The sequence below is a fragment of the Ranitomeya variabilis genome, chromosome 2 (genome assembly GCF_051348905.1).
Source record: "Ranitomeya variabilis isolate aRanVar5 chromosome 2, aRanVar5.hap1, whole genome shotgun sequence".
NCBI classification, from domain to species: Eukaryota; Metazoa; Chordata; class Amphibia; order Anura; family Dendrobatidae; genus Ranitomeya; species Ranitomeya variabilis.
Genome location: NC_135233.1, coordinates 211,734,446 through 211,752,172, shown reverse-complemented (window position 1 = coordinate 211,752,172; position 17,727 = coordinate 211,734,446). Strand labels below are relative to the sequence as shown.

Below are 17,727 nucleotides of genomic sequence, written 5' to 3'. Positions count from 1 at the left end.
AGATTGACCCATTGCTGTTTGACACCATCACAAAAAACATGATCCATGGTCCGTGTGGGAGTCTCAACAAAAATTCTCCCTGTATGATTGATGGCAGGTGTTCAAAGCATTACCCACGATCCCTGGTCCAAGAAACCCAAACAGGACAAGATGGATATCCAGTCTACCGAAGAAGAAAGCCAGGGGATGGTGGTTTCACAGCAAAGCTCAAAATGCGTGTTGGATCATCACTCCAAGAGATAGAAATCGACAACAGGTGGGTAGTGCCTTACAACCCTTTGCTCTCAAAAATCTTCCAGGCCCACATAAATGTCGAATCTTGCCACTCTGTGAAATCAATCAAGTATATCTGCAAATATGTCCACAAAGGAAGTGATCAAGCAGTTTTTGAACTCCAGAAAAATGGACCTATTATTGATGAAGTGGAGGCATTCCAGATGGGCAGGTACATAAGCAGCAATGAAGCTGTTTGGAGAATACTAGGATTCTCCATTCATGAGCGCTACCCACCAGTTGTGCATCTGAGTGTGCACTTGGAAAATGGACAGAGAATTTATTTTAACCCAGCAAACTTGCAGCAGCAGCTCCTAACACCACCTAAGACCACCCTCTTGGCATTTTTTGAGCTGTGTCAACAAGACCCTTTTGCAAAAACAATTCTCTACTGTGATTTACCAAAGTACTACACTTGGAATGCCTCCAGAAAAACACTGGAACGGAGGAAACGGGGGCTTGATATTGAAGGCTATCCAGGGGTGAAAGGAACTGATACGCTTGGTCGCGTCTACACTGTTCATCCGTCAAATGCAGAGTGCTTCTACCTGCGCATGTTACTTCATGTTGTCAAAGGCCCTACATCATTTTCTGACTTGAAGACCGTCGGAGGTCATGTGTGTGAAACATTCAGGGAAGCTTGCCAAAGAAAAGGACTTCTGGAAAATGATGGACACTGGGACATGACCCTCAGTGAAGCAGCAGCCACACAAACCCCAAAGCGACTAAGACACCTCTTTGCTATTATTCTAACAACCTGTAGCATTTCAAATCCTCTTGAGATTTGGACAAAGTACAAAACTGATCTCAGTGAGGACATCCTCATGCAGATTAGACGGGAAAATCCTCAGCAACTCATCAACTTCACTGAGGAAATGTTCAATGAAACTTTAATGCTCCTTGAAGATCAGTGCATAGCAATGTCAGGAAAAGCCTTACAGTTGCTTGGTTTGCCTGCTCCAAAAAGAAATCCTGAAGGCATCCAAACGTGTAGGGAGATTTTCATAGAAACAAACTACAATATTGATGAACTTACAGCATGTGTGTCTCAGAACGAGCCAATATTGGTACCAGATCAAAGGGACGCCTATAATTATATTTTAAGTTTCAGTGAAACCAACAAAGGTGGGATTGTCTTCCTTGATGCTCCAGGTGGAACAGGAAAGACATTTGTAATCAACTTGCTCCTGGCAAAATTTCGACAACAAAAAAAGATTGCACTTGCAGTGGCATCTTCTGGAATTGCAGCTACGCTTTTAAACGGTGGCAGGACAGCACATTCGACATTCAAACTACCACTTAACCTGTCTCATAGTGACAGCCCTGTGTGTAATATTGCCAAGGGATCAGGACTGGCCAAATTGCTTCAAAAATGCAGTGCCATCATTTGGGATGAATGCACCATGTCACACAAAAGGGCTCTGGAAGCAGTGGACAGACTGCTGCAAGACCTGCGTAGCAACAAATATATCATGGGAGGAGTAGTTGTTGTTTTGGCAGGTGACTTCCGCCAAACACTACCTGTTATTCCAAGATCAACCCCTGCAGATGAACTCAATGCCTGTCTCAAAGCATCGTACCTTTGGAGAAAAGTAAAGAAAATTTCACTGAACACAAACATGAGGGTCTACATGACAGGCGATGTTTCTGCTGGACTGTTTTCGAGCCAGCTGTTGAATATTGGAGATGGCAAGGCACCAGTAAACTCAACCACTGGACAGATCACCTTCCCAAGCAACTTTTGTTGCATTGTGACTTCCATTGAGGAGTTGAAAGCAAAGGTTTTTCCAAACATTCAACTCCACTTCAAAAATTCTGGCTGGCTGTGTGAAAGGGCTATTCTAGCTCCCAAAAATGACAGCGTCAACAAGATCAATCTTCAAATTCTAAATCTCCTTCCAGGTGTGTGCACAACTTACAAGTCAGTAGATACAGTAATAGACCCTGCTCAAGCATTATTTTATCCAACTGAGTTCCTCAATTCCTTGGAGCCACAAGGACTTCCTCCTCACAACCTCTTTCTAAAACCTGGAGCACCTATTCTGCTATTGAGAAATTTGGATCCGCCAAAGCTGTGTAATGGAACAAGACTCTTGATTAAGAACCTGTTTCCACATGTAATTGAGGCAACCATTTTGACAGGATGTGCCACAGGAGAAGATGTTTTCATTCCAACAATTCCTCTCATTCCATCTGATTTGCCTTTTGATTTTAAACGCCTCCAGTTTCCTGTTCGACTGGCATTTGCTATGTCCATCAACAAGGCTCAGGGACAGTCCTTGAAAGTAGTTGGAATCGATTTACAATCTCCATGCTTTTCTCATGGTCAACTTTATGTGGCCTGTTCAAGAGTTGGAACAGCCAAAAATCTGTTTGTCTTTGCACCTGAAGGAAAAACTAAGAATGTCGTTTATCAAAAGGCTCTCGAATAAGTAGTAGAAGATTACTTCACATTACTTGGCCAATTTAGTTAAATCTGTGTGGAATATCTCTGGTGTTGAAATATATGTTGTAAAATGCTTCTATTAGCTTAGTTTTTGCCTTTTAATAATTACATTTCTATCTATTTGTTTTGTGTTTTTTTTGTGCAGAATACATTTTTGTTAACACATTCTATTTTGCTAACAGAAGTTATTAACCCGGGCGAAGCCGGGTAGTACAGCTAGTATATATATATATATATATATTATATATATATATATATATATATATATATCCAATCAGAGACGCGGGATTTCCAGGACAGACAGACAGAAAAACCCTTAGACAATTTATATATATATATATATATATATATATATATAGACATCTATATGGAGAGAGAGAGATTTACTATTAGGCCGGAGACACACTGGTGCGAGAGACGGCCGAGTCTCGCTGGTTAAAAGCAAGCTGTGGCACCTGCACTCCGGAGCGGAGCGTGCGGCTCCATAGCAATACATGCAGCTGCACGCTCAGCTCCGGAATGCAGGTGCCACAGCTTGCTTTTAACCAGCGAGACTCGGCCGTCTCTCGCACCAGTGTGTCTCCGGCCTTATAGAACAAAAGCTGACAGATCGATAGAGGATAGATAATAAATAGATATAGATAATAGATAATAGATAGATCATAGGTAATAGACAGATACTAGATCGATAGACAATAGATAAATAGATATATGGATAACAGACAGATACTAGATAGAGAGATGTTAGATAGATAATAAATAGATAACAGATAGATTATAGGTAATAGACAGATACTAGATATATAGATAGATAAATAGATAATAGACATATTATAGATAGATAGATAAATAAATAGATAGATAGATAGATAGATATATAGATAGATAAATAGATAATAGACATATGATAAATAGATAGATAGATAGATAGATAGATAGATAGATAGAAGCATAGTACTAAAGCTAGTGTTTTAGGCAGCAGTTTTATTTTATAAACCAGCTACAATACAGACCTTATTGTTTTTAGCCATCTCGCTGAACATGAGCAATGTTTCTGCAGCAGCCAGAGCAAATATCAGATTCTTGTGAACTGTTGTTCTCTCTGATTTAGGAACTCTGAAATTAAAGATTATTTAGTACATAAAACGCAAATAAATGAAACCTGCAGAAATTATAGTATAAAAAATTCTAACAGCAATTCAGTTTAGGAAATCCGATGCTATGTATAAAAGGTGATGACGAGACATCTTGAAACAAATTAAAAACTATCAATTTAAAAGCATCAAATATTATAGAACGTATTTGTATGTGTTTTGGTTTAAAGGGAGACTGTCATTAGGTTTTTGCTACGTAATCTGACAGCATCATGATGTAGGGGCAGAGACCACAGCTGCATTGATGGGTCACTTATAGTGATGAGTGAACATGGTAGTCACCATTCATTACTCGCTCGAGCATCAGTGTGCTCAGGATGCTTGTTACACAGCAAGAATTTTTTTTTTTTTTGTCAATGCTCGAGCCGGAGCTCGAGTCCCCATCCCACATGTTTGGTGCTTTTTAGACAGCCAATAAATAAGTGGCGATTGTCTGCCAGTCACTAATGCCATAGCCATCTTGGTTGTGGAATTACTGTGATTGGCTGGACGTACAGCCTCATCAGGTCTATATAAGACCCGTGAAGCCATGCTCGTCACACTGCACCCCGACACAGGTAGAGCAGGGAGAGGTGCTGATGAGAGAGGGACAGAATTGTAGCTCCGTATTAGCCAGGGATTCAACAATTTCAAATTTCATTTAAGTACAACAGCCCTTCCTAGGGCTAATGACAATTAATATTCATACTGCTGTTAGCAGCACTTAGGGAGAGATTGTGCTGAAGGGATCGGGTAGGACAGGATAGGGTGAATTGCACATTCTTTATGCAAGTGGACGCGATGCTGATGGTGAGGGCAGAGGCCGTGGGCAAGGTAAAACTGTGCCTGCTGCAGGAGCACAACAAACACACACAGTGTCGATCTAGCTTCCTGTCCCACTTTGCAGGGGGGCACGGAACACCAGTCAAAGCCAGACCAGTGTGAAAAGGTTGTTGGATGGATAGCAGAGAGTTACTTTGTCAGCACCACCCGGTCTTCCACATGGTCCAGTCTCAGTAGCCGTGGAGATTGGAGGAGATTGCATGTAGCGATGCCCAAATATTTGAGCAGCCACGCTCACAAGAAGGAGATGGTGGGAAAAGGCAATTACTGTCGCAAGAGGTGGATGATGAGGAGACAATTGCCAACAAGTGGTGTTGTTGCGTCAGGAGAAGTGTTATGCTCTAAGAATCAGGCTGCACTCCGATGTCATCCGAGTGCAGTCCTATTGTGAGTGACGATTCAAAGAGGGAAAACGGGAAGTGGACCCTCTAGACCGCGACGACGAACCCCTCACGGACGAGCTGACCAGATAGACCGCCCCCTATACAGGGAGAGTTAGGGGCAGGCCCGTGAGGGACTATCGCCACGGAAGCTGGAGGACCAGGACGGGAGAAGACAAAGAAGAGGCGGAGATAGTAGGACCACAGGATAGGTGAGTACTGCAGAGACACAGGACTGATGGGTAAACTGCAGCAGTGCAGGGACTGGCGGAGGAACTGAGGGAACGCAGAGGCTAGCAGGATACAGGAAAGACAGGATAAACCCAAAGTCAGAGGGAAAACGAACTACACAGAGACTAAGAGCGGCCAGGAACACCTGAAGGAACAAATGATAACCTCGCACAGAGGGACGGCAGGAACAGTTTAAATACCTAAAGGCAGGGTAGCACTTCCGGGTAACAGACCTCCAGAACCATAGAGAGGACAATAAGGAGGACCGACTCCCGGGTACTAGTCCTCCAGAACCATAGAGGAGACAAAGAGGAGTGCCGACAGAAGATCAGAAGTGTACACGCGCAGCACTGAACCTGGTATGCGCGCGCGCACGAGAAGCAGAGGCCGGGAGCGAGAGAGGAGGCGGCAGCAGCGGTATGATGAGGACCAGGGTGCAGAAGAGAAAGACTAACGCCGTTACTGGGAAGGCCTACTTAAACATGGACACATGGCAAGTGATTGTGACAAGGGATGCTACATTTTCCTGATGTCACACTGGATGAACATTATAGAAGTCGGGACCCAGTCAGATACTGGGATGGCACACATGCTACCAACCCCAAGGATTGTGGACCGTGGTTCAATCAGGGTTGCCCCCACCTTCTACAGCAGTTCCTGCACCTCTTCCTCCTCACCCTCCATCTAAGGAAACGTCATCATTTGCAAGCTGGAAGCACTGCCTCGTCCAAGCGGCAACAAGCTCTGCTGAAGCTAGTCTGCTTTGGTGATCTGTACTCAGAAATTCAAAGCAGACAAAATTAACTGATCCTGGTCCTGCTGCACTATGTTACGGTGGGCTCCTCTTCACCCACACTCCTCGCCCTGGCAACAAACATGGTGGAGGAGTGGGCCTTCTCCTTTCTTCCAACTGTACTTTTAACGCAATCCCACCTCTACCCTCCCTTATCCTCCCCTCTTTTGAAGTCCACTCTGTCCGCATCTACTCCCCCTACAACCTCCAAATGGCCATCATATACCGACCTCCGGGCCCGGCCACTGCCTTTATTGACCAATTCTCCACCTGGCTCCTTCACTTTCTCTCTGCTGACATTCCCACCATCATCATGGGTGACTTCAATATCCCCATTGACACCCACCAGTCAGCAGCCTCCAAACTCCTGTCCCTTACTTCATCCTTTGGACTTACTCAGTGGTCCTCCTCAGCCACCCACACAGATGGACACACATTAGACCTGGTCTTCACCCGTTTATGCCCCCTATCTAACTTCACAACCTCCCCTCTTCCTCTATCCGACCACCATCTACTCACTTTCTCATCCCTGCCCTCCTCACCTGTCACCCATGTCCAGCACCATGCACACCCACGCAGGAATCTTGCACACCTAGACACCCACACACTCTCTGACTCTATCCTACCACTGTCCTCTATATCCTCACTACACGACACAGACACTGCCACTGCTTTCTACAATGCCACTCTTGCATCAGCTATTGACACGGTTGCCCCTGTCATGCATAGCAGAGCGCGACGAACCAATAGACAACCCTGGCACAATAACATCACTAAAAAGCTTCGGCAAGTGTCCAGAATTGCAGAACGGCGTTGGAAGAAAACGCATTCACAAGATGATTTCACTGCACTCAAACAAGCAACACTGGCATTCAAATCAGCTCTCACCTCTGCTAAACAGGCCTACTTCACAACCCTCGTATCTTCCTTATCCCACAACCCCAAACAGTTGTTCAACACTTTTAACTCCCTCCTTCACCCACCACTGCCCCCTCCAACTTCCCTAATCGTTGCCGAGGACTTTGCCACGCACTTCAAAAATAAGATAGACCAAACAAGGCAAGTCTTTGTTGTCCAACCACCACTACCCCTTTGTATGAGAGATCAATGCCCAAACCCCATAACTTCACTCTACAAAATCTCTGAAGGGGAGCTTGCTCATCTTCTCTCCAAATCACACCTCACCACTTGTGCACTTGACCCCATCCCATCCCACCTCCTCCCCAACCTCACCACCACACTAATCCCATCCCTAACCCATCTCTTCAACCTTTCACTAACTTCTGGTACCTTCCCCTCTGCCTTCAAACATGCCACAATCACACCTACCCTCAAAAAGCCATCCCTTGACCCAAGCGCCATGTCCAGCTATCGCCCCATATCTTTGCTCCCATTTGCATCCAAACTCCTTGAGCAGCACGTCCATGCTGAACTTTCCTCTCACTTTGCATCTAACTCTCTCTTCGACAACCTACAATCTGGCTTCCGTCCCCACCATTCCACTGAGACTGCCCTGACCAAAATTACTAACGACTTACTTACAGCCAAAGCTAACAGACAGTTCTCTATTCTCCTCCTCCTAGACCTGTCCTCTGCCTTTGACACAGTTGACCACTGCCTCCTACTACAGATCCTCTCTTCCTTTGGGGTCAAAGACCTCGCCCTATCTTGGATCTCCTCATACCTTGCCAACCGCACATTTAGCGTTTCCTACTCCCATACTACCTCTTCATCTCGCCCCCTCTCTGTTGGTGTCCCTCAAGGCTCTGTCCTAGGACCCTTACTCTTCTCAATCTATACACTCGGCCTGGGACAACTCATAAGGTCCTATGGCTTCCAGTACCATTTATATGCCGATGACACTCAGATCTACCTCTCTGGTCCAGATGTCACCTCCCTGCTCTCCAGAATCCCAAAGTGTCTATCAGCCATAACCTCCTTCTTCTCCTCTCGCTTCCTCAAGCTCAATGTGGACAAATCTGAACTAATTATCTTTCCTCACTCTCGCATATCTTGCCTACCTGATCTATCTATCAAAATAAATGAAATCACACTTTCCCCTGTCCCCAAAATCCGATGCCTCGGAGTAACCCTTGACTCTGCCCTGTCCTTCAAACCGCACATCCAAGCTCTCGCCACCTCCTGTCGCCTCCAGCTCAAAAATATTTCCAGAATCCGTCCTTTCCTCAACCCACACTCTACTAAAATGCTCGTGCATGCCCTAATCATCTCCCGCCTCGACTACTGCAACATACTCCTCTGTGGCCTACCTTCTAACACTCTCGCACCCCTCCAGTCCATCCTTAACTCTGCTGCCCGACTAATTAATCTCTCTCCTCGCTACATTCCTGCTTCCCCTCTTTGCAAATCCCTTCACTGGCTCCCAATTTCTCAGCGTATCCAGTTTAAATTACTAACACTGACCTACAAAGCCATCCATAATCTTTCTCCTCCGTATATTTCCACACTAATCTCTCAATATCTTCCCTCACGTAATCTCCGGTCCTCCCAAGACCTCCTCCTCTCCTCCACGCTTATTCGCTCCTCACCCAATCACATCCAAGACTTCTCCCGAATATCACCCATCCTCTGGAATTCAGTGCCCCAACACATCCGGTTATCCACTACTTTTGGATCCTTCAAAAGAAACCTGAAAACCCATCTCTTCAAAGAAGCTTACAGCCTGTAAAGACTACACGGCCACCTCAACACCAATGGAGCTACTGCAACCCTCGACCTACTGTCTCCTTCCCCATAATCCTGTAGATTGTAAGCCCGCAAGGGCAGGGTCCTCTTCCCGCTGTACCAGTCAGTCATTGTTAGTTTTGTTTACTGTAAGTGATATTTGTATTTTGATGTAACCCCTTCTCATGTACAGCACCATGGAATTAATGGTGCTATATAAATAAACAATAATAATAATAATAATGTGTCCATTTGCAGTTTCACTGTAGCAGGTGTAAGTGGTAGTGGTGGGAGCACTGACGCTGATATCATGAAGCAAGTTGAATGCTTTGCCTCAAGCGGCAGAGCATTCCTAAAGACAGGAAGCGGCAGAGCGGCAGCTAGAACACGTGGTGCAGACTCTCCCTGCAATCCCTGCTCTGAGTCTCTGACACTTGCTGACAGTGCAGACAGTCAGTGACTGTCTGTGTCACACAAACAAGCTAATGTGCAGCGTCAGCGTGTCTGGCAGGTGACTCACTCTCACTGACTTACCACCCGGCTGAGGTGCAGAGGCGTTGCTCAGTCTCCTGACCTGCTGGCTGCTGTGCTGGGACTTGGAGCAGTAACCGGCAGCGGCAGCAGTAAGTAAAGTAACTATAAAAACATCTTTCGCAACCCGCCCCCACCCCCCACATGCTGCTGCTGAGCACAACTCTGTCACTCACTCACGGCAGCAGTAGTAAAGTAAGATAGGTAACTATAAAAACATCATTCGCCCCCCCATCCCCCACTGCTGCTCCTCACCCCCCACATGCTGCTTTTGAGCACAGCTCTGTCACTCACGGTCCACAGCCTCCCTCCATCAGATTATCAGACTCAGAAGTAGATAAGCTACGCTATGTGAACCAGCGGGGCTGTGTGTGGGGGTCTATATATATATATGTAGGCAGAAGGAATGGGATAGATAGACATCGGATAGTCGAGATAGAAGGAATGGATTTAGATAGAAGGAATGAGATAGATATATCTATTCATATATCTATCTCTTGCAGCTTTGCACATGTTCACATTAGGGGTGCTGGTTGGTTTTTTTTCTCTATCTATAGATATATCTATGCTATGGATAGATGTAGATAGATATCTATGTATCCATGTATATCTAACTATCCATATATCTATCTACATCTATCCATAGATATATCTATAGATAGCTATATGAATAGATATATCTATCTAATTTCTTCTATCTCATTCCTTCTATCTATCTCATTCCTACTATCTCATTCCTTTGTGAAGAGCAGAACAAAAATGGTTACCTCAATGAACCATTTTAAAAAGAATTTGTGATAAATATTGACCTGTCCATTCAAGGACATTTTAGCTATAGTATGAAATCCTGTTTTTCTTGTCTGTGGAATTGCCTTTGTACTGTTTGTTGTGAAACTGCCGCCCACGAAACAGTTTTTTCTTTCTTTCCTGTTTTGTCTCTTTGTTTAAACATGCAAAACTTGTATAACCACTGAACCTACCGATACAACTATATAAAGAAGGGATAGCACCTTGAAGGCAGGCGTGCTTCAGAGACTTCCCAGTGATACACTATACAAGACGTGTCTTGTGTATTATTTCTGGTGATTCCCCACTTCCAAAGGCTGCTCCGACTGAGTGTGATCCTGACATTTCCTGGCGCCTGAACAGGGACCCGAGGTCTGTGTATTCCTTCAAGAACACCGGCAGAATACGAACGAAAAGAGAATCTGGGATAATGGACGGCAGATGAACAAAAACCTGGCCAGGTAAGAGACACTGTTAGATCTCTTATATCTGCCCTGCACTGTCCGTAAGATTTTCTGTGTCGTGTTCTTTAGCGGGTAGTTCTAGTAGAGGAGGATACCTATAGCTCGGGTTCTTGAACTATTTAGGAATTGATCACCTCACGGAGTACGGCATTGAATGAGAGTGAATGTGAATAAAAGGTGTGTGGAAGTTGGGAATAGCCCTATAAGCCGCCCAGGGTGTTGAAACAGAAGAAGTGACTGTCCCACTGGGCAACGTGGTTGCGTCCTTTCGGGGAGACCTCCGCGCCTATGGTTCAATCTCTGACCCTGTCTTTGACAAAAACCTGGTGACGGATAAGTGTATGATAGTATGAGCCCAGGACAGATAAATTAGCCTGGGACGAGAATACGTTGTGTATGATAGTATGAGCCCAGGACAGATAAATTAGCCTGGGACAAGATACGTTGTATGTTCTTTTTCTTTTTCTTTCTGGTTGCATTTGTGTTGTTTGCTATAGGTGTAGGAATCAGGATTTTCTTACATCAACACAGTTTAAACATCCTAGCTCCTTAGGAAGAAGGTAACGAGGTATTCTCATACCCAAACGCCACCTAGGGCAAGAAAGCTCAGGATAAGAAAATGGGGAATAAGCAAACAAAGTCGGAACCAGAAGAATTAGATATCTATACTATCATAAAGGAGAGAAGTGGTGAAGATGCCACTAAGGGGCTGAGAAAGATTTTTAGTAAGTTTGGAGTTACTAGGGCAGAAGCTTTTAGTAGAAAACAATGGGAAGGAATTCAGGAAAGAAAAAAAGGCATAATCAGAGACAAGAAATGGATAGATCAGATCCAAGCATTGATTGATGTCTCTAGGGTAGCAGAAAATGAGGGATGGACATATAATCAACAGAGTAAAAAGTGGTGTATTAGACCCGCAGGCTGTGGAGAAAAACAAAATGTGGAATCTAAAAATACCCCACCCCCATACCTTAACCCACATGCCCCATCTTTTCTCCAAACACCACCTCAAAGTTTAGCCGGACCAGGAGGATGGGTATGTCCGCACTGTGGACAACAAAATCCAGACTGGAGAAATGATTGCCTAGCCTGTGGTACACCTAGACATGGCGCTGTACTTGCCCCTGTTAGGGTAGTACCAAGACCCTTTAGGGAACCTGGTGCTGACGGAGTAATGGGAACTAGATATCACCAAACTCGACAATATTTCCCTTGGTCCCCCGCTGAAGGCATGTCTCTCTTGCATAACGCACCAGATCCCACCCAGTGTCCAGTTAGATTTGCACAATATATACAGCAAATTATGCAGACTCACGCAGGAGTTTGGGCAGATGGAGAAGAATTATGTAGAATGAAAATGACTCCTGGACTCTTCCAGGAGCTATTAGCAAATCTACAGGTACATAGGCCCCAAGCAGGAGATGGTGCCTTACAAACGATAGAATCAGGTACGCAATTTGTAGATCACTTAATGGTTTTCATGAGGGAGAGACAGAGGCAGAGAGGAACAACGGGAGTGGTGGCTCAGAAATCTGGACAATCAGTAGACGAATATTATCTAAGTGTAGAAAATAATTTCAGAGATGAAGGCATGGATCTAACCGCTCCAGGAATGATGAGGTTAGTTACAAAAACCTTTATAGATGGATTGTCTCCAAAAGTGAAGGAAAAGCTTAAGGCCGCAACCCCTGATTGGAGAACCTTGGAAGACCCACACCTGGCTAGACAGAAAGCTGTAGGGATAGAAATGGACTTAAGAGAAAATTCTAAGCCAGTAAGAATTGCACAGGCTAATACTGGCTCTGCTAATCAAAAGTTTACTTGTCATTACTGTAAGAAGCCAGGACATTTCCAAAGGGAATGTAGGAAGAGAAAAGCAGATATAGATTCAGGAACCTTTGTACCCAAAAATAGGATAAATAACCCAGTGCCTGATCAAACAGACAGCTCAGAATGACTGAAAGTTATGCAGGTCTCTCTTCCTTCTAGAAGACCAATAATACAAGTTGAGGTTGAGGGTAAAAATGTACCTTTTCTGATAGATACGGGAGCAACATCCTCCATTTTAAATCAAGACTTTTTACCATATCCTGACAATATATCCTCAAAGGTTACATATGCAGAAGGGTATGATGGTAAAATTCAGGCGTTGCCCTTTACAAAACCTTTTCAATTGATGGCAGCTGAGATATCCTCACATGCTACAGGGGTGCTCACACAAAAACATGGAAACAAACAGAGACCGGTGGCATACATATCAGCTCATCTGGACCCTGTAGCTAGAGCCGCACCTTCTTGTGTAAGAGTAGTAGCCGCAATTTCACTGTTATTAGATAAAGCTTCTGAGATTGTTCTTGATCACCCACTTCTAGTTCAGACCACTCATGATGTATATGGCATTCTTAACCAGGTCCAACCTAAACATATTTCAATGGCCAGACACCTCCGTCTCCAATGTTCCCTACTACTGCCGCCCAACATTTCCTTTGCCAGGATTCAGACTCTTAATCTCGTGTCTTTGCTCCCTTTAGAGTCTGAGGGGGGTACCATACCTGAGGAAACTGCACTCTCCAACTCCTTTGACCCATCAAAGTCAATGCATGATTGTGTACAATTAATGGAACAAGAGACTCAGGGCTTACGTAATGTACGTGACAAGCCACTCTGTAATGCTACATTTGAACTTTTCATAGATGGCAGTAGATATGCAGATATGAATGGACAATTTCATACAGGTTATGCGGTAGTAACTCAGCATGAAGTGCTGAAAGCAGAACCTCTCCCTGCTAATCAGTCTGCACAAGAAGCAGAACTTACGGCATTGGTTGAAGCTCTAAAAATAGCCAAAGATCAGACAGCAAACATATACACTGATTCTAGATATGCACATGGCATTATTTTCGATTTTGGCGTAATATGGAGAGCCAGAGGTTATATGACTGGTTCAGGCCAACCTGTTAAACATGCCTCCCTCATTAGACAGATTCTGAAGGCAGCACAAGAAACTAAAGAAATAGCGGTGATAAAGGTAGCTGCACATGTGAGACTCGACACCGAGGAAGCCAGGGGTAACGATAAAGCCGACAAGGCAGCAAAACAGGCAGCACGTAAACCCTTACATCATGCCCACACACTAGATAGCTCTGAAGATGATGAGGAGAGATTGAAGGAAGCTCAGAAACAGGTAGACGACGAAGAACGAGGGCAGTGGCAGAAAAAAGGGGCAGAAGATCAGCAAGGATTATGGAAAAAAGGAACTTTGTTGTGTTTACCCAGAGCCTGGTACCCCGCAGTGGCAAGTGACCTCCACCTACCCACGCATGTGTCGACAAATGGTATGACGCTCAAGGTAAAAGAAAGGTGGTTGGCTCCAGGCTTTGGTAATTTTGCTCGGAACATGTGTGCTGCATGCGCTATATGCCTGGCACACAATCCAGGTCAGACCATTAAAACCCCAACCAAGCATCATGTAAGACCACTGTATCCCTTTCAAAGACTCCAGATCGACTACATCCAACTTCCTAGGTACAATAGATACGAATATGTGCTTGTGTGTGTGGACATGTTCTCAGGGTGGCCAGAGGCTTATCCAGTTCGTAAAGCCTCAGCAAAAACTACTGCCATTAAAATAGCACATGAACTGATACCCCGTTACGGCATGCCTGAGGTGATCGAGTCAGATAGGGGTACCCATTTTACTGGGGAAATATTCCAGAATGTTATGAAAATGTTGGGAGTAGAAAACCAGTTTCACACTCCGTATCACCCACAGAGTTCAGGTAAAGTGGAAAGATTAAATGGAACAATAAAATTAAAAATCCAGAAGGCCATGGCAGAAACAGGAAAGCCTTGGACCGAGTGTCTACCACTTGCCCTGTATTCCATCCGAAACGCCCAAAAGGGGGAAGGCTAAGCTGTCACCACATGAGATTCTTTTTGGTAGAGCAGCAAATTTGGGTTGTTATTTTCCACAACAACTGATGTTGAATACTGAGACTTTAACTGCTTATGTACAAGAATTACAAAAACGTTTAACTAAAGTGCATTCACAAGTTTTTGCTTCCCTTCCAGATCCAGAAAATCTCGAAGGAGGCCACAAGTTGGAACCTGGTGATCAAGTCTACGTGAAAAGACACACCAGAAAGACTCTGGAACCGAGGTTTGACGGACCTTTCCAAGTCCTGTTAACAACTCCGACAGCAGTCAAGCTTGAAGGAAAGGCATCATGGATACATGCAAGCCATTGCAAAAAAGCAGTATAAGACTCATGATATTGATGTTAATAATGTTAACACAGATGTGGGATAAATTAGTTAGAGCCACGGATTATCTAGATGACCAGATTTGGGATATATTTGACATATTAAATACTAGTATAGCTGTACAGAATCAGCTTATAATAATCACTAACCAACATACCCTGGTATTGGATTACCTAACTGCCTCACAAGGGGGTATGTGTCAAATCATCGGACCCACCTGCTGTCATTATATAGACCCAAATAGTACTATGAGTATGAGATTTAAATTAGAAGACGTACAACGACTCAGGGATCAGTATAACAAAGACAATGACCAAAATAAGGATAGCTGGTGGTCAGATACCTTTTCTTTTCTTAACCCGGCCAATTGGTTCAGAGGGATCGGTGGGTGGGTTACCGGGATTATGCAAAGCCTAATACATACAGTTATGGTTATTGTAATAATATATGTATTATTCAAGGTTGTACTCAAGGGTATCTCGGTATGCATAAATACATTTTGTGTAATGGATGCGAGAATATAAAGTTTTTTGTTTTTTTTTGTTGTAATATCACAAAAAGAATGACTAAAATGATCGTCTATATGACAAGGTTTTGAATGGAATATGTCAAAGGGGGGATTGTGAAGAGCAGAACAAAAATGGTTACCTCAATGAACCATTTTAAAAAGAATTTGTGATAAATATTGACCTGTCCATTCAAGGACATTTTAGCTATAGTATGAAATCCTGTTTTTCTTGTCTGTGGAATTGCCTTTGTACTGTTTGTTGTGAAACTGCCGCCCACGAAACTGTTTTTTCTTTCTTTCCTGTTTTGTCTCTTTGTTTAAACATGCAAAACTTGTATAACCACTGAACCTACCGATACAACTATATAAAGAAGGGATAGCACCTTGAAGGCAGGCGTGCTTCAGAGACTTCCCAGTGATACACTATACAAGACGTGTCTTGTGTATTATTTCTGGTGATTCCCCACTTCCAAAGGCTGCTCCGACTGAGTGTGATCCTGACACCTTCAATCTATCATTCCTTCTATCTATCTCATTCCTTCTATCTATTTACTTATCTCATTCCTTCCATCTATCTATCTATGTATCTATCTATCTATCTATCTCATTCCTTCTATCTATATATTTATCTCATTCCTTCCATCTATCTATCAATGTATCTCATTCCTTCTATCTATCTATAGATCTGTCATCTATCTATCTATCTATCTATCTATCTATCTATCTATCTCATTCCTTCCATCTATCTATTTTCTATCTATATTTCTATATTTCTATAATCTATCTATTATCTATCGTCTATCTATCTGTCTATCTATCTGTCTATCTATCTGTCTATCTATCTGTCTATCTATCTGTCTATCTATCTGTCTATCTGTGTGTGTAATGGAGTGTGGGTTGGACAAATGTAAAAGAGGATGTTGGACAAGAAATTACATCACAAATCTTTTTGTTCAATAAGATCTTTATTTAGCTTTCAAAAACGCATAAAAAACCCCTCAAAATACGCTTTAAAAGCGTGCCAAAAAATGCATCAAAAACGCACCTGCGTTTTCTGCCAAGAGATGCAGAATCAGTGCCTACAAAATACTTTAATCATCTTATCAAAAAAACTGGAGACCTCAATTAAAAATAGCAGACAAATCTTTATTATACACAATAAATATTCATCAAAACACAAAAATTATAAAGTAGTACATTTAGACTATGCGCACACGTTCAGGTTTTTTCACGTTTTTTTCGCGTTTTTTCGCGCTAAAAAAGCTATAAAAACTCATTAAAAACGCATGCATTATGCATTCTATCATTTAGAATGCATTCTGCAAGTTTTGTGCACATGGATGCGTTTTTTTCCACGAAAAAAATGCATCGCGGTAAAAAAATGAGCATGTTCATTAATTTTGCGGATTTTCTGCGTTTTTCCCGCGATTCCCATTTACTCGCGTTAGGCGAGTAAAGAGTAAACCAGATGTATTTGTACTGATTTGACTACGTGGGGGGGGGGGTACCGTTTTGCAGTTCGCCTCAGGCAGCAGAAAGGCTAGGTTCACCCCTGGGTGGGAGATTTTATGCTACAGGAGCTGGAAATACCACTTCTGAACTCTCCAGTGCTTTGTTTCTATCCATTTCTGGGATCTTCTTTATTTATGTGTGAGGGAGGGCCAGGGCCGCAGTCATGACCAAGGACTCTGGGGCATCTCTGCCCTGGCCTCCTATCACATGAAAATAGTGTCCATTATTCTGCATACCTGTGGCTCCACTTTCTACGCACTCAGGGTCCTTTCTGCTCTGCTGTAGGCTCCTTCCGCATAAATAGAGACACCATCCATCTCAACTTTCAAATTAACAATTTTACTGTTTTCTTTATGCAGCACATCCACATTCTTCACAGCAGTTTTCACATTACACATTTCTTAAGGTACCTTCACACGAAGCGACGCTGCAGCGATAGCGACAACGATGCCGATCGCTGCAGCGTCGCTGTTTGATCGCTGGGGAGCTGTCACACAGACCGCTCTCCAGCGACCAACGATGCCGAGGTCCCCGGGTAACCAGGGTAAACATCGGGTTGCTAAGCGCAGGGCCGCGCTTAGTAACCCGATGTTTACCCTGGTTACCAGCGTAAAAGTAAAAAAAACAAACACTACATGCTCACCTGCGCGTCCCCCAGCGTCTGCTTCCTGACACTGACTGAGCTCCGGCCCTAACAGCAGAGCGGTGACGTCACCGCTGTGCTTTCACTTTCACTTTAGGGCCGGCGCTCAGTAGGTGTCAGGAAGCAGACGCTGGGGGACGCGCAGGTGAGCATGTACTGTTTGTTTTTTTTACTTTTACGCTGGTAACCAGGTTAAACATCGGGTTACTAAGCGCGGCCCTGCGCTTGGTAACCCGA

General features: G+C 43.9%; 1 protein-coding gene across 1 annotated transcript in view; it reads right to left on the bottom strand.

Annotated features, from left to right (window-relative positions):
• Positions 1-17,727, bottom strand: part of ADGRD2 (adhesion G protein-coupled receptor D2) — a 385,952-nt gene that overhangs the window by 254,960 nt on the left and 113,265 nt on the right. Inside the window, exon 16 of the mRNA XM_077283561.1 lies at positions 3,733-3,835. Within this exon, the coding sequence (XP_077139676.1) occupies positions 3,733-3,835 (103 nt within the window). The remainder of the gene's footprint in view (positions 1-3,732; positions 3,836-17,727) is intronic.